Below are 23,776 nucleotides of genomic sequence, written 5' to 3' on the forward strand. Positions count from 1 at the left end.
AAACAAAGAAAAAACACATTGTAATTTTCAGCTGTCAAGGGGGTCATCAAAGTCACTAGGATTAGGCCTCTGAAGACGATGATGGTCTGTACAACATTTCATGGTATCCAATAGTCTGACAAACTGACATTGAGCCATGCCACACGCATGGCTAAAAATAAAGATGACAAGTTTCTCTTTCCATTGTTGGGGATTTTCTGCTGCTGTTTTGTCTGATATAAAACTGATGATCTTTGGCAACAAAAATGGAGGAATATTCGCTATTTTCTGACATGCAATTGACAAAATTATAGTGAAAATGTATTCTCAATCAATCAAGGTTTAGTTATGCAGAACGGTTCAATGACAGCTGTTTGCTGTATTTTGAATTTGGCAACTATGTACGGAAGACAAAATAGACCAATGCAAACATCTCACATTTTGACAAAAATTAAAACCTAACACTACAACTGACAGGAAATGGTGATAAATGTCCATCATGATATGTACGATATGATCATGATCATGATGTTTACACATTTAATTCATGTTTAAACTCTAAAACGTACAAAACTGTCAATATAGGATGCACATACAATTGAGAAAGGGTATGAAAGGAACAAATACAATCTGAATGCACTAAACACCATGTGGTAAAATAATGATCAGATGAACTAAGATAATTGTTGGGTGCAACAGTGATACAAAGATTGTGCTTCCTAACATTCCTTTTCATCTGTAAATGCATTTCCCAATGATACGAAGTAATCTAATCAAATGCAACGTTCTCCTGTCTTATGCTTCATTTTATGTGCAGCAGCAGAGCAGTGACCATGGTGCGAGATCTACACTGACACAGGACGGACGAAGAGCGGGACAACCTCCACCAACAGGAGCCTTTCAGGGAGAAAGAGAAGAGAGAGAGAGAGAGCAAGAGAAAGAGGCAAAAGAGAGAAAAACGAGTGCAAGAAGGAGAGAGGGGAAGCGGGTGAAAACAGTCGATGGATGCTGTCCGGATTGAGGGGGCAGCACGTTCTTCACTGACGGGGAAAAGAAAGATTTCAAAATGGAGTCGAAGGATAGAAACACGGCGTCAGGTAAGCCATAACTTTTTTGACTTTGCTTCAGTTTTTTTCTAATATTTGTCGGTATTTTAGCGCAAAAGGGAAGCTGTTGAGTTTGAACAAAATGTAGTATTAGACCACCAAGGCATCTTTATTGCTTCACACCTGCGTACAGGTCACGCGCTGTAAGTGAATTATATAATGCTATTTGCGTGAGGGCACACATGGGTGTTACAATGTAAAAGGTGCACCCACATCACATCGCCTTCCTAATAAAGACTGTAACAGGTACAAGGTGATCTTGGTGTCGGATCTGCTATCTGTTTGTGTGTGTGTGTGTGTGTGTGTGTGTGTGTGTGTGTGTGTAGGTGCGTGCGTGCGCGTGTGTGTGTGTTTGTGATTGCGTATTCATCTCCAGCCCCCTTTGCCGATTCTTAGGGGGAGCGCGGCGTCAGTGTCATGAATATGGAGCGCACTGAGATTGGGAGGGTGTGATCCGTTGTGTTTCACATCAATTCTGTCTTGTTAAGCGGAGTCAGCAGAGTCATCCAACTCTCCTCCAAGGACACGCCATAGAGCCACTCATGCACCTCCCACTTCTGCCTCCCTGCCTTTTTTCTCATCGCCTCCCTCTCCGCCCTCCCACCCGTGCCCCTCACCTCATCTTGACACTCATCATCTCACCCCTATGTGCTCTGTCGTTGTCAATAAACTGCACTTTGTGTATTATGTGTAAAGCAAATCCACTTGTGCTTAGTTATGCCCTTCCTTTTTCTTCTTCTTCTTGAACTCCTGTCAATAATTCTCTCTCTCCTTCTTGTCGTCTACTGTCTTTTTTCTCTCGAAAGGCATTGTGTGTGAGAAGGGGATCCAGATCCTCCTCACCACCGTGGGGGCATTCGCTGCCTTCGGCCTGATGACGGTGGCAATAGGGACGGACTACTGGCTGTACTCCCGCGCCATGATCTGCAACAGCACAGCCAACGCCAGCCAGGATGACCCCCATAACAAGGACAAGAAGGATCCCGGGGCGCTCACCCACTCTGGACTGTGGAGGATATGCTGCCTGGAAGGTAAAAATTAAAAGAACAAAAAAGTTGTGGAAGACATGTTGAGTCTATGGTATGTAGTTTGACTGATGTGGATGCATGCAGGGACAAGTTGGCTTTGGTTGATGATGCTTCGGAGAAAAGGTAATGCAGGGGAAGTTAATGGCAGCCCATCTCTGGTTACTTTGTATCCATTGAGTATTTAATGTAGATCTAGATCTTGTCAGACCAGACCTTCTTGCTTTGAGGACTTGAAGGGAACCTGATGTTGAGAGTCCACACAGGATTGAAGGAATAGTCGGTTTCCGTTAACCCGTCACTGAGAGTTAGATGAGAAGATTGATAACGTGAAAGATTGAATGCATAATGCAGATTAATGTAGAGATTTGGGTATTCAGTCTTTCTGCCTCTGTGATTTGACTGTTCAACACACAAAAATCGAGTGGGTGGCACTGGAGGTTGTGATGAATCCAACTTTAACAGCTCCAACTGAACTGAACTCATTACTGCGGAATCGAATCCTTGTATCTCTAAGTGGGAACATATTTTTCGTTGCTTATGTTCCTTCTTCTGCTTGCTTTCTTTTCTTAAATTGACTGTGTTGCTTACTCTGCAAAGGGGAGCAGTGTAAACATGGTTAACACAAACGGTGAAGTTGAGCAGTGTCAGCCTTTCACTTTTGCCATTAGGCGTCTTTGGTTGAAAAGCTGCGGCATTGCTGTGAGATCTGTCATTAAAGTCATCAAAATATATATATTCCAGTTGTGTTTGTTGGACCGTGCCACAGTATCAAGAAAACAAGTTTGCATAATTGCAGCATAATTACATGATACTGAAGCGTAACCCTGACTCAAAATAATCCGTTAATCATTGTTTTGATTCAGGCGGCTGTAATTCTATTCAAGTGCTGAAACAAAAGGCCCACGTTCGGCCTGACGCACATCGACTTCTCGCTCCAAGTGGTGGAAGCTGCAGAAACTGGCAGTGGCCATCTCTTCAATCTTCACAATGTTACTGCAACACAAGCTGCTAATTCATTATACATAACACTGCCTGGCTGACACTCAACAGTAAAGGCTCGGATGGAGAGAACAGTGAAGCGGCTACAGCCAAAGGGTTGGTGTGAGTTAGCGATCTGTGCCTTTCGCTCACATACAGACTTCTGTCTCTGGGAAAACCTTTTGGCTCCCCTTATAAAGCATCCCCGACCCATCCTGGGCTTGGTCATTGTATAAAAGCTAATTTGTCCTCATCTCTAAGTGTCCTGATAGCAAAGCAGCCAATTAGAGATAAGCTCTAGCCCTTGCAGCACTGCTGCAGTGCACCCCCACCCACTCAGTCCGTTGCCTCACTCTTTCAGTTTTTGCACTCGCCATCCCTCTGTCTCACTCCCCCAAACATTATATTTAATCTTTCGCTTCTTCTGCCCCTCTGTTAATAGTTTCCTCTCCTTCACTCTTTTCTCCCACACCGTGGTGCAGTAAAGCTGACAGTGTCTTGGCACGGCTTAGAGGTCAAGCATCCTTGATGTCTTTGGAGCATTCAGCCCAGAAAGATGCTCAGTAGTCGTGCAGTGATGCAGTGAGGTGAAGCTTGAGTGGAAGTGCAGGACATGCTAGCTCTGAAAGATGTATGCCCGTGGGTGGGTGGCATATGATGCTGTGGATGGAGCAGGTTAGCTAAACGTGGGGTTGGACTGAATTATCTGTCAATATTTACTTTTCTTTCTCTAGGATTTTTTTTGTTTGTATATCAAAGAAGTTTCCAACCATCTTTGTCAAAACTGCCCTCAGCTCGGACACCAAGCGTCAGGTTATTGAAGTAAACTTTATTATATACTCAAAACTATTTAATCCAAAAAGTGGATATTGTTACAATGCAGTGTTCATGCAACTAATGTATTTGATTTGAATCGATTAGTTACTTCCCACCTCATCTATTTGAATAATTGACGTATAAGTTTGAGCTTTTTCTTAACTATTTACCTATTTATAAGTTTGATTAAACTATTAAAATGATTTACCCATTGTTTTTAACTACATCTAATTCTGCTCGCTTGTCAAATCTTTCGACACATCCCTTGGCAACTGCAGAGTTGACCAAATTAGACTAGCTGATACGGCCTCTTAATAGCATTGCGTGACCTGTAATAAGAAGCTGGTAGGGATGAACTGTTTCAGGTGCAGTAATTCATGCAGGGGAATCAGCCATCACTCCTCCAGCTAAACACGTGCTTTTAGAAAATTGGAGGACATCTGCCCAAAAAGAATTCAAAAAAGCCTTGAATGTCTGACCTCCGCCTGAAACAGTCTGAACCTGAAGTCTGTTGATCCTGCATCTAAGGGATTGATAACGCTGATCCCTGATGCTCAAACCCCCCTTTGAACCTCCATCTGTTTCTTTACAGACCAACCTGTGGAAATATAAGAACTGTGAGAAAGAGGCCATCAGCTCACCCCACATCTGTCCGTCTCTCCCTCCGTCTGTGTCTCTTCATTCCATCACTTCCATCCATCTTTTCTCACAGTCCATCCATCAGCAAACAGTGGTGTGCTGCTGTCATCATCGTGCGTGCATCCCTCCGTCCGTCCGTCTGTCTGTCTACATGCAAGACCCCGGCGGGTAGTTATCTGTCTGCCTGTGTGTGTCTGCATACTTGTATGTATTTCCATGTACTGTATTCATGTCAAGCTCATTCAGAAGAGCCATTAACATTTGTGTGGTGTTCCATCTGTACGTTGAAGGTTATCATCCGGCACGTATGCTTGGATCCAAAGAAATAGATTTTCTGACAAAGATATGTCTGTGTTCAGGCGTCAGTCAGTTTGTCCCTCAGGAGGATTTTGTTCTCTTTTCTTAAGGCTAGAGTTATGAGCTCCTGTCTTGTGTTGTGTCTGTTCACCCCTGTTTCTTCTCTCACATCACAGGAGTAAAGAGAGGAGTGTGTTCTCAGATCAACCACTTCCCAGAAGATGCTGACTTTGACCATGACGGGGCAGAGTACGTCCTACGTAAGTCAACATGCAACATTATGATGAATGAGAGAGAGAGAGAGAGAGAGAGAGATAGAGAAAGTGTAAAATTGACCTTTGCATTACTTTTTTATACCGCTGTATTGGTTCCCTCGAAAGATTTTCTCTGCAATAAATAAACATGTGACAATGTGTGCAGAAGATCAGAGGGAGATGGTGGTGCCCTAGTTCGTACTCAGTGCCCTGAAGTGAAATCTTTCAGCTCCATGATATGCTACACGTGTGCCCGTGCATACGTAAAGAAATGTGTTCTGTTTACAATCTTGCAGAGACATTTTGCTGGCATTTAAGTGGCCTTTTCTCTCCCGTGGCCTAGTTGTCCTAGATGAGAGAGGAGTATTAATGTGTGTGTGTGTGTGTGTGTGTGTGTGTGCGTGCGTGTGTGTGTGTGTGTGTGTGTGTGTGTGTGTGTGTGTGTGTGTGTGTGTGTATGTGTGCGTGGTGTGCGCGTGTCTGTGCGTGCGCGTGTGTGTGTGTGTGTGTGTAATTGGAAGAGCTGCTGAAAGCACTCAAGGCCACATGGAAAGGGTTTGATTCATTGTGTGTGTCTAGAAATCAGTAATTCATTTTCTCAAGTGTTATTTTATTGTTAGTAGAGAAGTTTTTTTTAGACTTTTTTATTTTGTTTTACTCTCACTTAACTGCTGTAAACCAGACGATTTGATTCCTGGTTGATTTAGTGACAGTAGGGGAGAACGGGGTAATTTGTCACACGGGTTGGTTGTCACAATCGTTATATCTCGGAACCAGAAGGCGCTGTCTGTGAAATGTTGGTATGTAAATATCCAGAATTTGGATAAGAGGTCACCTACATAGTCTTCCTTGGAGTTAGACTGCTGAATTTGAGGTGAGAGGACTGTTTGTGTTTTTCATGTCAAATTGAAAATATTTAGCTCCTCAGTATTTTTCTTCTAGGCTTTTACAGAATGGGTTTATAACAAAACACTTGTTACCCATAAAAAGTGCGAAGGGTAAACTATAGTTTAGATTGTGGTTAGCAAGCTAATTAGTTGTCAGATGGTTGTTGGCCTTGATGCTAGCAAAAAATTCAAGTTGGGGTTGGTCGTCACATTTTTGGGGGGGTTGGTTGTCACAAGTTATCCAAAGGCTACAGCCAGAAAAGGAACCCAATAACGAAATAAATTGTCAAGCTGTATCCTCACTGACACTCCAGACAAGGAAAGAATAGAGCAGGAAAAGGCAGCTAGCATGCAAAGGAAAAAAGGGCAACAAAATCAAAACAACCCAGTGCATCCCAAACTAGACAAGCTGCCAAGGCTACAGTAAGTTATGTAGGCCTATTTGTCAACTTGACAATGCAATTGCATTTTCAAATTTAGTTCTACTTTCTTTCCTTCTTTTCAAGATTATTCCCATTAAGATAACATTGTGACAAACAACCCCATAGTGTATGACAACCGACCCCTTGATGGGGTTGATTGTCACAATGTGTAAGGGTGTCTTTGATGATTAATTTCTTCTTTATTACAATAAGATAGAAAAAGTGAGGGGTACACATTTCAAGCTAACACTTTAAGCTTCAATGTAATGCAGGAATGACTATCGAAAGATGTTTAGGTGATGAGCAATTCTCAGTAGAGTAAAAAGTGTGCCTACTTACCCCGTTCTCCCCTACTGTAGACCTTACCACTGTAACCACAAGCACAGCTTAGTACAGGGCTATTCAATAGGCGGCCAGGTCCGGCCCGCGAAGGAATATTTACTGGCCCCCGCCTTGACTACCTTGACTTGCTTTGTACTGTCTGCATGTTTGCACAAAATTTGTACCTTCACATAGCAAACAAAATTGCACAACTGTAAAGTCAGTGTCTGTAGTTTTTTTGTATTCAAATAAGCAGTTGTTTATTTCTGTACTGTGCATTGGCATCTTTGAGCAAAATACAGCCAAAAATGTTGCCGCGGCACGATGCGCCGCACCTCCTATGACCCTGGACAGTGACCCCTTGATAAACACATTTTGGGGGGGAAACACTGTAAGGTACTACTACTTAGAGTAGCCTACATTTATTTCTATGTTTTTTGATAAGCTGTTGCACTCTTAGTAAACCTAGGCCTACCTGTATTTTGATAAGCTGTTGCACTTAGAGTACAGTTATTTCTATGTATATTGATAAACTGTTGCACTTAGAGTACATTTATTTATATGTATTTTGATAAGCTGTTGAAGAGTTAACCTATTGTGTTTTCCTGAACTGATAAGATTGTTAAACACTTAAACAACAGGCAGCCTATGTTAATCAAATAGGGTTTTTTTTGATAAGCTGGTGAACTCTATTTGATAAAATAAAGACAATATATGCACTCCTATGTCGTTGTAGTGTTTTACAGTATATGTAGCTATTGATGTGATGCTCATCAATTTTAGGCATTTTTTTCTGGCCCCTCATTTTGGATCATTTCCACCAACCGGCCCCCATTCAAAACTAATTGAATAGCCCTGGCTTAGTACAACAGTTAACACTTGTCGAGCAGCTACTCTCTCAGAAATACCGCAGTTTGATTTCATGCTGTGCTGCCATGGTATAGTTTTGACACAAAGGCAGAGCAGGAGGAAGACTGTATGCAGTCATGAGCATTAAACCAGGAATCAGGAACTTTTAAATGTTTATGAAACAGCCACATTTATCCTCTGATAATCATAAATGACCTGTTACAGTAAACGAGGTAATCAGCTAAAAGCAACGCTATCTTTATTTATTTATTATTAATTGCTCTGGTCCAATCTCCCGGGAACTTAGACAAATTGATTTCTGGCAGGCGAACCGGATCATTCTGTGATCAATCAATCAGTAATAAATCATGATAGACTTTGTTTCATCATCATCATATTACCATTATTAATCTTACATAGTCACATATAAATACATTACCATATCGTAATGCATACTGTGGTTACTCTCTCTCTATCTCTTTCTCTTACACTCACTTAATAAACAAATTCACATGCCGGGGGAACATGCTGGGGTGATGGTGTCATTAAAACACTACCGCTTTTGTCCATAGGGGCCGCTAGAATCTAGAAAAACTGAAAGTCCCTCATAGGAACTTTTACTCACTCTGATGTGAAAAGTAAGGCTGATATCAGTCAGATAAATAAAATAAAAAAATTGTGACACTGGATAACGTGCATTGCTTCCTATGAATCCTTCATGCAAAGAAAGGCATATGTGAAGCAAGTATGGGAATGTCAGACTTTGCCATAAAAATAAAAACTGCTATCCAGAGAGTAAGTTACAGAATGCAAAATCATTGAATGTCTAAAGATGAAAAAATCATAACCATAGATAAGCCTAGTATCAAAAACTGGGGTTGATTTCATTAAGATCTTCGGGATTATAATTTGACATTTCAGATACTATTTTCACAAAAATCCGGTGTCATTTCACACATATTTTTACTTATTTATATTCCTTCTCCTTTCTATTTTTTTGCTGTTGACCATTTCTCTCTCTCTCTCTCTGTTTAGGGGTAGTCAGGGCTTCCAACATCTTTCCGATCCTCAGTGCCATCCTGCTGCTGATGGGAGGGCTTTGCATCGCTGCTAGTCGTTTCTATAAGAGCAAAAGGAACATCATCCTGGGGGCAGGAATTCTCTTTGTGGCTGCAGGTAACTTAAGAAAACTGTATTCACGTCCGTGTTTGGATATGTGTGTGTGTTTGCTTTAAATGTGGAGAGGTGGTCTGGAGAATATTACTTGCCATGACTGTTTTAACACCTTGTTTGGGAGCGTGTATCTCTGTTTAGACTATTGTGTCACTTTAATGGAGTTTTTACATTCATCCCTCATCTGGCCTGTTGTCTTGAGATTGCCACAAATCATCGTGTCAAACAAAATGTGTTTATTAGTAGTGCAAGTCAGTCTTGTCGAAGTTTATTTAGCTCTTTTGTAAACAGAGGTTTTTTCCGGTGCTCTCTCTCAGGTCTGAGTAACATAATTGGCGTGATCGTGTACATCTCAGCGGCACTAGGGGACATCTCTCCTAAGAAGGACGAGGACAAGAAGTGGCAGTACTCCTACGGCTGGTCCTTCTACTTCGGAGGCCTGTCCTTCATCATGGCTGAGATGGTGGGGGTGCTGGCGGTCAACATCTACATCGAGAAGAACAAGGAGTTGCGCTGCCGCTCGCGCACCGACATTTTCAAGAGCACCACACACGCCATGCTGCGCCTGCCCAGCTACCGCTTCCGCCGCCGCTCCCGCTCCTCGTCCCGCTCCACCGACCCCTCGCGCTCCCGGGACCCCTCGCCAGTAGGGGGCGGCGTGGGCAAGAACTTCGGACTGCCCCCCTCCGCGCTACTCTCCCAGGGGCCCATCTCGGTGTCCACGTTGCCCAACCCGCACTCTCGCTCCCACACGGCCCTGGCCGGAGGCGACATCTCCCTCTACACGTTGTCCCGCGACCCCAAACTCGGGGGGTTGCCGCCCATGTACGGCACGGTGGACAGGGCCACGCTCTACCAGCTCCACAACTGCTTTCCAAAGGACGGAGGTGGAGGCGGAGGGGTGATGATGAGTGGCACACTGCCCTCGCTCAAGTCCCACAACCCTTCCAACTCTTCCAACTCCAACGCGCCCATGCCCAACTCGGTGAGCTCCGGCCCTCCGCCCTTCACCTCATCCACAGTGGACAGGGAGCGGGGGATGGGGACTCTGGACAGGCTGAAGGGAGACAGGGAGAGCAACTCTAACACCCTCAATAGGAAGACCACACCTGTGTAGGGAGAGGGTGTACAAGGCGGGAAAGAGAGAGGAGCAGGATGGGTAGTAACAAGGAAGGGAAGATAGAGAGGAGCTCTGTGTTTGTGAGGCTCAACAGGAAATAGATAAGAATGACAAACAGACAGACAGAGAGGTGAAATTCTAAATCTTTCCCTCCAAGTTCACTGTTATTTGGTCGACTCAATCTCACTGAGAACAAAAAGAAGAAGAGTAATAACAGAGTGATAATAACAACAACAATAAACTTTCACAATAAAACTATTTTGATATTTTAGTGTGCTAGAAATTATTTATTTTGTTAATGATCAAACGCAATTAACCTTGGGCTATTATGAAAATGTTTCTCATATTTCTTCTGTGTAATATTACTGCTAATTTAACCAGGTCATCATTAATGTCAAAATTGTTGTTGTGATTATTCTTAGCGTTATTACAGACTAGCCGCTTTGGCAAAACACCATGGTTTGGAATTAAGATTTATATTTTCAGCTTTGTTTGTTATTTTTATTTACTCTGGTTTGGATCTCGACGACTTTTACTGTGAATTTCTTCCATGCAGAGCCACTGGGACCGTCAGTGAGCTGTGTGTCAACGTGTCAAGCATGAGTGTGCACAATATGTGGGAGAATGAGGGCCTGTGGTATGTTTTTTATTTTTTAACCCCCATATTATATAATTTTAATTTAAAACATGAATTCAGATTTGAATACTGTAAATTGTCTTCCAATATTGACACTGAACGAAATGCAACAATAATGCGAGTGACTGAGAAAAACTGTCGAATTTCATTGTTATTATGAGTCTGAGTTTTTCGATATGGGCCTCTGTTAGTCTTATTTCCATTCTAATCAGTGTTAACAGTAGTACTTGTAGCTATAGTCGTGTTGAAGATGTTTGTTCTTGGGCATTAACAGAAACCTCTTGACTGGAGGAAGCAGAAAAAAAGAGACAATAGAATAGTACATTTGTACAGATTCAGGTAAAAGTGACTGCCTGAGCAGAAAAACAAAAGAATACCTAATAATTTTTTTCTATGAAGAGTCCCAAAGTGAGACATGCAACTCATCATTTTCAGTGGCAACAAAATACAATATGTATATGTGGGGTAGAGAGGGTTTTAAAAAAACAATATGAAGAAGAACTTTCGAAAAAGATACATGTACCTTGTAATTTACGCATACATATATTTGTAAAGTCTATAGATATGTTTTTTCGGGACCACTGTTCAAACTGGGTGTGCATTTTGGGCAGGTCTGGATGAAGTGTTTTGTTCCCCAGTGCCCTCCTTGGACTCTTGTTGGGTGGTTTCACCCCTGTCAAAACCTGCGCCACCATACTTGCGCGCCCCCCCCCCCCCTTCCCCCTTGCCCATATTTGGTCACGTGATCAGCGTTTCCCTTACTCTATCTCTCTAGTAACAGATCCACAACAGAGACGACATTTTAACACTCCCCAAAGATTATTTTCACTGTGCTTCCCCTGTGACCGCTGATTCCTGAGTCTGAACTTTGACCTGATCTGTTTATGTTGATGAGAATGTAAACATCCCCCCCTACCCACTCACCTCAACTCTCTCTTCTCAACCGTCCAGAGCGACCGCGGAGCCGGGTTGAAAACCATGGACACATCACTTCATGATAAAATGAAGAGGCAAAACAAAAACAACTAGACGCTTCCAGATTCTTTACGTTTTCATTCTTTGATTTCATTTGAGAAAAAGAATAATGTGATAAAACTGCACACAGAGAGCATTTATGTGGGCAATATGAATAGTATGTAGTTGAGAATAGTTATATCTAGACAAATGATTATGGTTTATCTAAATGTGTGATAAACTTAAACACTGTATTGCACGAAGTTTATAAAAAAAAACAATAACAGACATATTTGACTGCTGTCTTATGTTTCTTTTTTTTGTAAAGAAAGAAGTGGGGTTTCTTCAGACATGCAGAGTTAGCATTTTCCTCTGTTTGAGTATCTGATTTAGTATTCTGATCCTTTAGTTAAACCAGATATAATCAATATCTTTAAAATAATTAATCTAATGTCAATAGTATCATGAGTGACCAAGCTTTATAGTGAGGTTCAGATGATTTTTTTCATGAAGGTTTGACAAATTTTGGCTGTCTTGAAAGAATAAGAGGAACATTTAATCCAACGTATAATACATTGCAGTATTTTTACGTAACTGTAAAAAATCTCAAAGTTAATTAAGAAGAAAAATATACAGGCTATATATATCAGAAAAAATATATACTTAACTTTTTTGCATGAATTAAAAAAAAGAAAAAATCTTTAAATTACATGACAAAGTCTGCGCATTGAGCTGCCAGTACTTTTTTCTATTATTGTATAGATTTATTTTTTAGAGTGTAGCTGTTCAGCCCTACTTTACTCTCATCACTCTCATAGCGCTTTCATTTTTAATTCGCAGCAGTCAGCTTTTTCTAAAGAAAACCCCCACTGTTCAGTTCAGACCTGCAGATTTTCCCTTCAAGAGTTGGTAGAGACAAAAAATGGAGCAACAATTTTTCACATCAATCAGGGAACCAGAAACACAACTCTAAACGTATGCTAATGTTTCTACCTGTTTGACCTTCACTGTGTGCAGAGTTTGACACCATGAGGCTGTTTATCACATTCATCTGCTCAAAAGCATCTCTGTGCTCACCTTAAATCTAAGGTTAAAGACGAAGATGTAACCAAATGATCTCGTTGGTCAGGGTCCAGTTTTCTACGTAAACAAGCGTGATGTGGTAACTTGAAACCGGCAGTGCACATGCACTTAGAACAGACTTAACCCTGAATATGAAAACATATTGTGTGATGTAGTTCAACACTTGAAATTAACAGCATTTTTGCTCTGATTTTTACTAAGGGAAAAGGAGAAATATACCAAAGTATTATACAAAGCAGAACATTTTTGTTTTGGCTCTAAACATGTCTGCAGGGGATCTTTGAATGAAAGTGCAGAAGTATTAGCAACAAAATAATCTTAAAGTATCAAATCAAATCAGTTTTTTTGTATAGCCCAATATCACAAATAGACATTTGCCTCAGTGGGCTTTACATTCCATACAATATGACACCCTGCCCTTACACCCTTAGCTCGGCTGAGAAAAAACTCCCAGTAAAAAACCCTTTACCGGGATTAAAAAAAAATTGAGAAATCTCAGGGAGAGTCGACAAAGTAAGGGATCCCTCTCCCAGGACGGACATACTGCAATAAATGTCATAAGTAGAGAAAATGTATAATCAGTGTGATTAATGGCACCTGTCAGTGTCATAATAAATGATTTGATCATCATTATTATTTAGAACTTATTATTAACTGATATAACTAACATATCCCCACATCGAAATGCAGCTGAGCCAGGTGGAACTTGTTTATACACTGTTGAGTAATTAAATCTATAAAAAGACATCATATGTTTTAAAGGGATCATACGTATATCTCTTGTTTTTTAACATCTTAAACACTAGTAACTATCACAGTCAGTTGTTGTTGAGAAAAAGTACTAATATTTTCTTAAAATATATTGGTGTGTTGGTGTGCAAAGCATCATTAAAACGGAAACAGTTAATTGCAATACACCACAACTTAAGTAAATAACTTAAGTCAAAGCAAATTTAAGTTACTTTCCATCACTGGGTTATAACTCTTTGTCATTAGCTGGTAAACATTGCTCTAAGTTGTTCCTCAAACTCATTGTGTCTTAGCTTATTTTAAGCATGCTGTGAACCTGAAAAGACTTTGACCTTCCCTACTGGACCTGAGGCTCATAATATTTGCAAATACATTGGGAGCGCCAGATGGGTGGTATTCACCAAAGAGGATAATGAGTAAAGAGACTGGAAGTTAATTCAGTATACTTTTCTGTGACCACTGCCCTACCTGAGCTCATCATTTATTTATTTTCCCCTGATGGGCCCATCTGGTACCTCATGCATGTTTTTGCATGCACAATGATAAAATACTGCCGACGTCTGCTTCGGTCCCCTTGGACCCTGCCTGGCAGGATTTTCTTGACATAAGAGGGATGATAACTAGAAGGGAAGAGGGCAAAAATGACTTCCAGTTAAAGCCAAGCTATAGTGGTTTCTTGAGAGGCAAGAGAAGATACTTCTGATGCATTGGGGCACAGGGAAGCAGTGTCACATCCTTGACAAGGGGCCTGAGATTCCTTGCAGTGCTCCTGGCCCCTGAGGATTAGTTATATGAAGTGCCTTCTCCTGCTATTATCATACCGTCTGCAGTCCAGTTACAGTCAGAGTGTTGCAGTGATGAGAGAGTCGAGGATGAAACGCTGCCAAAGCAAACTCATGTCATCTACTACTGTACAGGCACCATCCCTTATCACAGCTTAGTGTCATAAAGCTTGAAGTACATGTGCATTTATATGTTGTTGAAATATTAATATTAACAGTGGAGGTTTTCTCTAACTTGGTAGCTTCCACCTTTAAGATACAGGCCGTCTATGAACATTTCTTATAAAACTATTTCCATTTGCAAACATGCAGCTAGTGGTGTGGTGCACTACTTCCCAAACAGTCTCACTGACTATTAACAGCTATATATACAACCGGGATAGTGTGTCACACGGATTCAGTTTCTGCCCACTGAGAGTTAAAAGCATGTGTGTTTGTGTGTGTGTGTGTGTGTGTGTGTGTGTGTGTGTGTGTGTGTGTGTGTGTGTGTGTGTGTGTGTGTGTGTGTGTGTGTGTGTGTGTGTGTGTGTGTGTGCGCTTGCAGTGAGCAATATGAGTGTATGAGACGGTCTGGGTGCCAGTCACTCCCCAGCGGGCCCAGGAGTAGCTACTTGTACACCTCTGGCCTGATGGCTCTGTTGTCTGCGTGTGAAGGGAATGAGTAGATGGAGGTTAGGTGGAGGAGTAGCGACCTCCAGGCTTCCCTGGAGACAGCAGGGAAAGTGACGCACTGAGGTCAGGGGTGGAGGAGGAGCAGCAGAGGGCACGAGGCATGAGGATAGGATTTTGTACATAGTTGAAATTCAAGGATAAGGTTTCCCAACCTCTGCAGGGAAATGCATTACGACGATGAGCTCGGGCCTAATTATAGAGTAGATGTTTTTTTTGGGGGGAGAGGGTTGTTTGGCAGAGAGATTAGGAGTCACACTGTGGAGGGGGGGGGGGGGGAGTTGGCAAATGTTAACTTTGAGAGAAGACAGGGTGTCATGCCGGCGAACAAAACGGGAGGCAGCTATTTTATGTCAAATCATTTTAATGCTAAGCAAAACTGGTGCCGTACACTGTACATACATATGTGAACAAATGAGTACATCATATACTGTATTTAGTAAAATAGCACTTCCTGGCAGAGAGATTAGATGTATGGATGTGTTTGCATTGCAAATAAAGTGACAGGAGATAATGCTACAAACAGTGACCGTTCATCAAATATAAACACATTCTTTCAGTTTATGTACAAAGTGGAGCTTATAAAGTGAGTCCATACAATTCTCTGATATACAAAATTTGTATTTTTAGCGCTTCTATTCACAGTTGATTTCATTCAACACACATTCATCTGGTACACTGAAGCAGCATGCACCCAATCGCTGTTAAACACATAAAAAAATAATAATGACAACTAATTGTTCTAAATAGGCTAGAATATAAAGGATACTCACTGACCCTTTTCATAAGGGAACATGTAGCAGATGTGAAGAGTACCATAACCAGGACAAGCTCCATTGTTAGCATAGTCAAAAATATAGCATTCGATGCTACGCAGTCTGATCCTGTTTTGGGAATTGGGAATATGGAAGCCCATTTCTGTCCACAAAAGTAAAGGGAAAAGTTAAGCCGATGTGAAATAATTTTTTTTTATTAATACAACACTTTCTGACTTATTATCACCATTAACCACAACCATTTGGAGTCAACAGATGTTTGTTTTTTGCGTAACTTTAAGCCACCCAATTAGAACAATAGCATCAGTCATTTCAGCAAGTGCCACAAAAAACAAACAGAGCCCTCTAGCAGCCATTGTAGTTTTGACGAACAATGGACAAAGTGCTGTTTATTTTGAAGGACTTGATGCAAATATTTCACGTTTTCTTTTTTTACTGTAGAAATGGGCTTCCATATTAAACTGTCTACACAATGTTTTAAAATAGAAAAGTGTCAGAGAATATTAAAGGTTTTATTTACTATTTGTGCTAGCAAAAAGATGACATGTATCTGTGGCTGTATAACTTTAGGCAGTCCAACAAGCTTATTTGTGGCACTTGTGGCGGTAGTCCTGTTGATTCTTCCATCTATTTTCTACAACAACAAAAAAAAACACTGAAACATACCAAATTCTAGAGGCCTTACTAGTGTGTTTCTGGCTAACTCTTCGTAGTATGAATTAAGACCTTAGTTGGACTTGTCTGACAGATTCAGGGGTGGCCTTAACAATCTGGGGGCCCGTTTCAAGACCTAGTGTGGGGCCCACCACAATTTTTTTTATTTTCCTCTATTTTTTTTTACATAAATTATTCTTGTGCATGCTTGTGCATACTCCCCACAAAAAGAAAACAGATTGTAGAATCCAGTTGGTTCATAGACGCTTTATGAGATGGTGGGCCACTGGGTGCAGACTCTTAAAGGTCCCCCCCCCCCCCCCCCCCCACCTCTACCTATCCAGTCAGGTACACTGACTTTTCCGCACAGATACTGTACATACAATGAATGGTAAAAACATATTAAGGAAGTCAGTGTTTCCCACAGGATTTTGGGATACTGGTCCTTGTTGGGGGGTCCGGGCGCTTCCCCCCCGGAAGAAAATTTGTGCCTTTAAAATTAAAATGCATCAATCTGGTGCACTTTGAGAAGAACATTTAGAGGCTATATCAAATCCTGAGATGCAGAAGGAATTATTTTTCAGATTTTTCCTAAGCAGGAAGCACTCTTTACTCTGCAACTGCAAAAACAGTAGATTGGTCTGCAGACCCATGTTATATGATGGAGAGACCCATTTCAACAGATGGACAGGTGGATAGCTACTTTTTATGAACAGTATAGAATTGACACATTATGAATCTTATTCCCGTATGTGTTGGGGCCCTAAAGGCTCATCATGAAGCACCTTAGACAGAGCTACTAATGCTGTTTTCTTATGCTTTTGTATTTCTCCCCTACTAGTTGAGGGACCCATGATGATTTCTTTCCTTATATTTAGGCAATTCCTTTTTGGACCCTGTTATTGACAGTGACTGAGCTCGTTGACAATGCAACATGAAAAGTAACTATGAGTATCTCTGGAGGACCCCCTGAGCCCTTAGGCCCCTGAGCCGGGGCCCAGTAGCATGCACAAGAATTATTTATTATTATTTATTTTTTTTGGGTGGGGGCCCCCCAAAGGAAACATAGCTAAGGCCGCCATTAAATGCCAGGAACAAGCAAAGTCACAGCCCTCGGGAAATGGACTTTTTCACTTGCTCTTACAAGAACAAGAACATCGAGAACAGCGTGTGCATATTTTAGCATTTGAGTGCTAAGTGGCGCTATTCTTCTGTGGAAAGCATTTCTGCCAGGGGCTGACAGGAAGTGAGAGGATGATGAAAAGGACACCTCCGACAATAAGAAATGCTCCCGCTGTGCCCACGCAGGCCACGGACCAGGATAGCTCATGGTGTAAAGGTATGGTGTGGTCACTGGACAGCAAGGCCAGCACGGACTGCTGGAATATCAGGACAGAGAGCAGGACCAGTACACCTGCATCCAGGGAGAGGAGAGACGTTCAAATGAAATCACATTAGATGATGACTAAACTGATCATTAAGACCAAACAAGTCTGTTAGGTTAATTTCCTTGCTTTAATGTAAATAGGAAAAATAGCATTGTGAGGTCCCACCTGATATGATGAAACAGAAGGAGGCCGGCTTGAGAAAGAATTGTACTCCTTTGTTGAGGGACATGAAGATACAGATGGAGCCCATTGCCATCATGGTCAGACTCAAAAGGGCCAAGACTGCTGCTGCTAGAGACAGACCTGTGGAGGAGACCAGAATAAAGAGCAAACATGTTTTGCAGTGGGAAGTCTACAGAGAAGATAAAAAAGGTATTGTGAAAAGATCTGTGTCAATAATTCATTCAGTGGAATTGGATGTTGCACCACCTCAAAAAGTTTGATTCTATTGGGCTTATAGTTGATGTGATTAACGTAATGGGAGAAAAAAAATACAAACATGCTGTGAATTGTGCCACTTTCCATATTGGCTCTACTTAAAAGAGATTTGATTGGCATTTTTCACCTGAACAGGTGCAACCCAAAGAGAGCTGTTCAACATTTGAAAACAGCCGGTGCCAGTCTTGTGTCTTTTTGACAATCCCTCACGCAAATATTTTTATTTTATTAATTAAATCACAACAGATACAATTCTAAGAAATGGCTTTTGTTAATGGAAGCGAGAATAAGCCAGAAAGGAGGAGGTAAAATAAATTACAACCCAACATAAAAATACTAGTCTTGCAACATATTTGTTTCTGCCCAGATACACCTTCCAATTTGTTGATAATGTCAAGAGGACTTATTAGTGCTTATGGTAATGTAATTCATTCTTCACATATTTGGTCATACAACAAACTGTCGAAAACAAATCCAAGGATATTTAACCCAAAACCACAAATGTCAACCTCTGGTGCAAGAAGAAAAGTCAGAGGATCACCAAAGTCATAAGGGTACAACCAGGGCCGTCGGACTGCGGGTATAAGTTAGACAGGCTTGGGGGGGCCCAAGGCAGATGGGGGCCCATAAAAAAATATATATATATATATTTAAAAAAAAAATATCTACTGGCAAAATATAGGCCCATGATAGCCTGTTCCCACCAGACCATTGTACTTCATTTCATTTGTACAGTAGGTCTGGAATCACTCAATTGACAAACGTTCCCTCACTTGAAGACGGGTGTCTGTTGAAGTTTAAAACGGTCAGAAACACTGTATGTGTGTATGGTTATTAGATGTCATTAGACCAGGGGTTGTGTTTATGTATAAGAAACAATTAGGTCATTCATCAATAGAAATATTGTGGGGTTATCTGGCTCAGAGGGGGACCAGTCACTAATATGTTTTGGACTCTAGACAAACATAGCTTTTACACATTTGTATTGTAAGACCGCCTCTCTAGGGGCCCATCAGGACTTCTTCTATAGGGGCCCAGAATTTGGTGCTACACCCCTGGGTACAACAAGTAGGGCGGATTTGTATCCTTGCAAGATTTCAAGGTAATCCATCCAATAGTTGTCAAAATATTCACATTTCTTACTACATTAAAGTGGTGGATCGACCAACAGGCTCACGCTGTGCAAACAGCTATGCAGCTAGCCTCTCTAAATATAGCATCCTATTAGCCATGTGATCACAACACTTTTTGCTAAGCGTATGTCTTCTTATTGCAATTCTGTCTCATAACTCCTATCTATCAAATGACTGAGATAGATTCCTTGAATGCATCACCGAAGTTGTTTCAAAATATTCCCAGCTGAAAATTTGACCAGACTTTATGCTTCCTGTGATGTATCAAGTCATTGCAGGCTGAAACCAACGGCTGCCTGTGCGCTAAGGTAAACACATTTATCAGTCTGATAGCTTATGATTTGCTTTGGAAAATGGGTGGCAGCAGGAGTTAATGGGCTGAGACATGCAACATCTACCATCGTGGTTCTCTGAGTACCCCAGTAAACATCTTTATGGATAGTAGCTGCAATGTAACCGTTAGTGTGTGTTAATGTACTGTATATAACAACAGTTGCAAGGGAAAGTATAGGGCCTCACTCCTGTTTGTAGTCTTCTTGAATATGACTGCATTCTCCCCAGAGGTGAAGAATTTGAAGTAGGTGCAGTTGGATTCTGTGGGTAAAGGAAAAGAAGAAGAGATCAGACATATTTGTGCAACCAAACACAAACACACATGCACGCACGCCCACACACACACACACACACACACACACACACACACACACACACACACACACAAAGACCTATGGATGGCTGCTGGTCTTCTGTTATGTGCCTGCTATGCATCCAGGCACCCTGTCCTGCAGGCATCATTCCTATTTATATCCAAGTGTCAAGTATTAGCTGGAATACCCCCCCCCCCCCCCCCCCACCACCACCACCACACAAACACGCACACACACACACTGCCCAGCACATATGGTGCTGCCAAGAAAAGGGTGAATGACTACAAAAAACTGAGGGTGGATGAAAGATGGGGAGTAACAGAGGTGGACAGAGAGAGGCATAGCTGCAGAGGAGGAAGGGGATCTGTTTGGTGAGCCAATGAGGGAGGGGGAGGCAGGAACTATGGACGGAGGCTGAGAGGATGAGTTAGCAGGGAAGGAGTGAGTCTGGGGCAGATGGAGGGGTGGAGAGAGAGAGGGGAGCCACAGATGGAGGAGGTGAGCTGAGCAGGAGATATCAAGAGGGGGAGGAAACACAGAGGGGTTGGTTAATACTGCATAAGACATACACTCTCCCCTCCGTCCCTGTCCGGCCCTCATCCTCTCCTTTCCCCCCCTCTATATTTAGACAAAAACTGTGAAGTAGTCAGATTCCACTTGGCTTCATGAGCGCATAGTGATGACTTTCAGCCACTGAATATTGTGTGGTCCAAGATGAAACACATGCTCACACACTCACACAAAACACATTCTCACACCTTTTCATTGACATACAAATATGTCTGTGGCCAGGCACATTCGAAAAAATTTAAAATTGAATTGGACACGCCATTAATCAGCCTGCTAATTTTCCTAACACCTTACGCTATCATAGTCAACTGGTTCTGCACTTGCTATACCCATGCTGAGGCCATAATTATTGAGCTGTCATGTTCCTCTCCAGCAGGCAGAGAAGATGGATGGCTGGTCTTGAAATGAAAGGCCCGGCATCAGCGTGCTGCACTTTGCTCGGGACGGGTGCCAGAGGCATGTAAACAGGGATGTGACACAGAGAGGCAGGGATGGCAAAAACAGTTGTTTTTACTCCAAACATGACAAGCCCACAGCCATCTGTGACAGGCAGAGTGGGCCAACTGTTTGAGAATGTGTGAGAGAAGATTGTCAGAAGCATACTGGCTGCTCTCTCTCTCTTTCACTGTCTCTCTCTCTCTCACACACACACACACACACACACCATCTCGGAGGCAAAGATATATATTTGCCGGCTAGGAGCAGCCAGAGAGAGACAGGGCTTTTTGACAGGGAAGATGAATTAACCCTCGACAACCGGATGGAAACAACAATGTTGTGACACATCATCCCAGGTGATGTATGTGAATAGTAGTTGCGTGTATATGTGATCCATGTGTATCTCTGCAGGATGAGGGGCTCAGCGGAGGCACAGAGAGAAGCAGTGATTCCAGAAGCAGCTCCCTCCTAAGCTTGTCTTGCCTATCTTTTGTCTCACTCCTTCCAATACCTGCGTCTCTCCATCCTCAAGACTCGCTTTTCAGACAGAAATAGGTTAATGTGCAGATAATCAACAGAACTTAACCACGGTCAGGTTGAATGAAGTGCTTTTGGAAAGGAGCAACTCCCAACATGGATGTCCGTCCACACGGCAAACCTGTGATCTGCCCCTTATCGCCCGTCCGTACTGTTCCTACAACTGGAGATGATTAGGTACCCAGTCAAGGAAAAAATTGGAAATGAATGCTTCATTACCCTGACAATACTGTGATTCACAAATATTGCATTGTACGATGCTTCACGTACAGTACCTGCATGCTGCTTCGTGCTGTTACAATAGTATAAGATTTGAAAAGAGCCTTAATGCTGTCCTGCATCGTATTTCTTTAATGATTCAATTTGCACATTATCTGTAGGGTGACCTAGATACAAACAGTGTGTATACAGGCAGCTTCACATGCACAACTATCCTTTCTCTATCCTTTGCAAGATTACAGTGGATATATCGAAATATGTGCAAGGTGGAAAATGACTCATAAATACGTTGCTCAGAAATCTGATTCACATTTTTTTTTCTACATAAATGAACTAACGCCATAGCCGTTATGAGCTCAACAATAAAAGACCTACTGATATGCATATTCCCAGAGGGCATAGGCTACATCATATTAGTAATGTGTCTACTCTCTCTTTTCACATCAGTGGTGATGAAAAGAAAAATGAAGGAGATTAATTGTTCATGTTTTTCCCTAAATGATATCAACAACAGGCAACCTCTCAGCACCATGCTTTAACTGTAATAGTGATGCAAATAGCCTACTGTAGCGCGGGAGGGCAGCCTCTGGGTAAACTTGCATGGCCGGGCAATTCAGTTTACAGAGAGGCAGACACAAGCAGACAGTCGGAGAAACAGAACAGACACACAGCCTCCAGAATCCTAACCTACTCACCTCATAGACGGCCCACAGAACAGACGGACAGATGAACACAAACTCACTCACTCACATACACACACACACACCTACACACCTATACACACACACACCTACACACACACACACACACACACACACACACACACACACACACACACACACACACACACACACACACACGCCGGCCAGAGGTCTCACCTCCAGGTAGTTCAGCAGGGCCGCAGCTTGTCCTCTCTGGGTCTATATCAGCCACCCATAGGGTGCGGATGCAGCCCTTCCACAGACCGTAGTGGGCCATCTGGCATGTCTGATTGCCGCTGAAGTCCTTTGGTTGGGCCAGCTCCACCCAAAACTCTGTACCCATACCCAACACCGTCAGGGTCACACCAACGATGGCCACGAAGAAGGCCAGCTTGATCTTGCCCTCCTGGCTGTCGCTCATCTTAGGGGTCCTCCTCTGTATCCGTCCACCTTTCATTCCACCCAGACCCCCGGGTTGTGCAGCCCCCACCACTCCGATACGACCATCCTCATCCGGTTGAACAAAGAGGTTTGACCACATACTGATCTCAAGTGGCCAGGCCCGAGGACGGCCAGCGAGGAAATAATATAGGGGCACGTCTAAGGTAAAGAATAGGCTATTGGAGAAAAAAGAAGACGAGGATGGTAGGTTTACTTTTAAGAAAATGGGTTGAGAAGTTAAGGTCGACTAGGGTGCAGGTTTGGAAGTTTAAAAAACAGTATATATATATACAAAAAAAAGGGGAAACGTGGCAACTATCAGCTATCCTTTGATGGATAGATAAATTGAGAAAAAGCAGACAGAATGGAAAAAAGAACAAGTATAAAAGAAGTGGGCTGAACAATGAAATTAGAAGGATATAGGAATAGAGCTGCAATGAAGTAGGGGGCAGATGGAGTAAGGAAATTATAAAATGGGGGGAGACGGAGGCGAGGAGCAGGAGAGCTGGTGTCTGTTTTCCATCCAGTCCTGTGAAACACAAGAGATGAAACAGAGAGATGAAAGAGCAGCCAGTATACGCTACATGAGTGCAAAAAATCCTTTTCTCACCACCAGCAGAACATTTAATTTCCAACGGGTTTTATCAGCATCTACAGTTATCCCCTAAAAGCCATACAACATGCTCTCGGACAACCATAGATTAGCCATATGGTGTTTCCCTGAAAGGCAGATTTTGCTTCAGACGGAGAAACAATCTGGGCTGGAGGAGCTGGTGGAGTGGCTTGGTGCAGGGGGTCAAGGTGAGAGATACCGCCACAGCGCCTGACTGGACCACTCATCTTCTATTTTCCCAGAGGAGTTGACAACAGAGCTCTTCACTCCAGCAGGAACAATATCTCTGGCTCAGACAGAGATTCCCCTTTGATCTGAGGGGATAACGGGTAGCCACAAATACCTGCCATCATGCATAACGTATACTGGCAAAAACTTGGAATCTACAGCCATGAGTGTCTTTTGCAGCGTGTGTGTGTGTGTGTGTGTGTGTGTGTGTGTGTGTGTGTGTGTGTGTGTGTGTGTGTGTGTGTGTGT

The 23,776-nt window shown here is 42.4% G+C and overlaps 2 protein-coding genes across 2 annotated transcripts; one reads left to right on the top strand and one right to left on the bottom strand.

Moving 5' to 3' along the window:
• Window positions 1–1,045: 1,045 nt before the first annotated feature.
• Window positions 1,046–9,866, top strand: cacng8b (calcium channel, voltage-dependent, gamma subunit 8b; the record flags this gene model as incomplete). The annotated part of the gene is made up of 5 exons (XM_080038871.1): window positions 1,046–1,076; window positions 1,892–2,116; window positions 5,020–5,103; window positions 8,612–8,752; window positions 9,067–9,866. 5 exons carry the CDS (start codon window positions 1,046–1,048, stop codon window positions 9,864–9,866), a joined length of 1,281 nt encoding a protein of 426 aa, XP_079894997.1.
• Window positions 9,867–17,141: 7,275 nt separating this feature from the next.
• cacng6b (calcium channel, voltage-dependent, gamma subunit 6b) lies at window positions 17,142–22,870 on the bottom strand. Its single transcript, XM_080039811.1, has 4 exons — window positions 22,423–22,870; window positions 19,653–19,727; window positions 17,728–17,865; window positions 17,142–17,588 (listed from the first exon to the last, which is right to left on the bottom strand). Exons 1-4 carry the CDS (start codon window positions 22,784–22,786, stop codon window positions 17,368–17,370), a joined length of 798 nt encoding a protein of 265 aa, XP_079895937.1. The 5' UTR covers window positions 22,787–22,870; the 3' UTR covers window positions 17,142–17,367.
• Window positions 22,871–23,776: the final 906 nt, after the last annotated feature.

Source organism: Ammodytes marinus (genome assembly GCF_949987685.1).
Source record: "Ammodytes marinus genome assembly, chromosome: 13".
Lineage (NCBI taxonomy): Eukaryota > Metazoa > Chordata > Actinopteri > Uranoscopiformes > Ammodytidae > Ammodytes > Ammodytes marinus.

Coding starts and splice junctions, on each gene's coding strand:
- cacng6b (XM_080039811.1), bottom strand. CDS start 22,786: ATGTGGTCAAACCTCTTTGTTCAACCGGATGAGGATGGTCGTATCGGA. Junction 19,728..22,422: donor CCCTGCTGAACTACCTGGAG/GTGAGACCTCTG, acceptor CTTTACCCACAG/AATCCAACTGCACCTACTTC. Junction 17,589..17,727: donor CTTCTGTTTCATCATATCAG/GTGGGACCTCAC, acceptor CCCTGGATGCAG/GTGTACTGGTCCTGCTCTCT.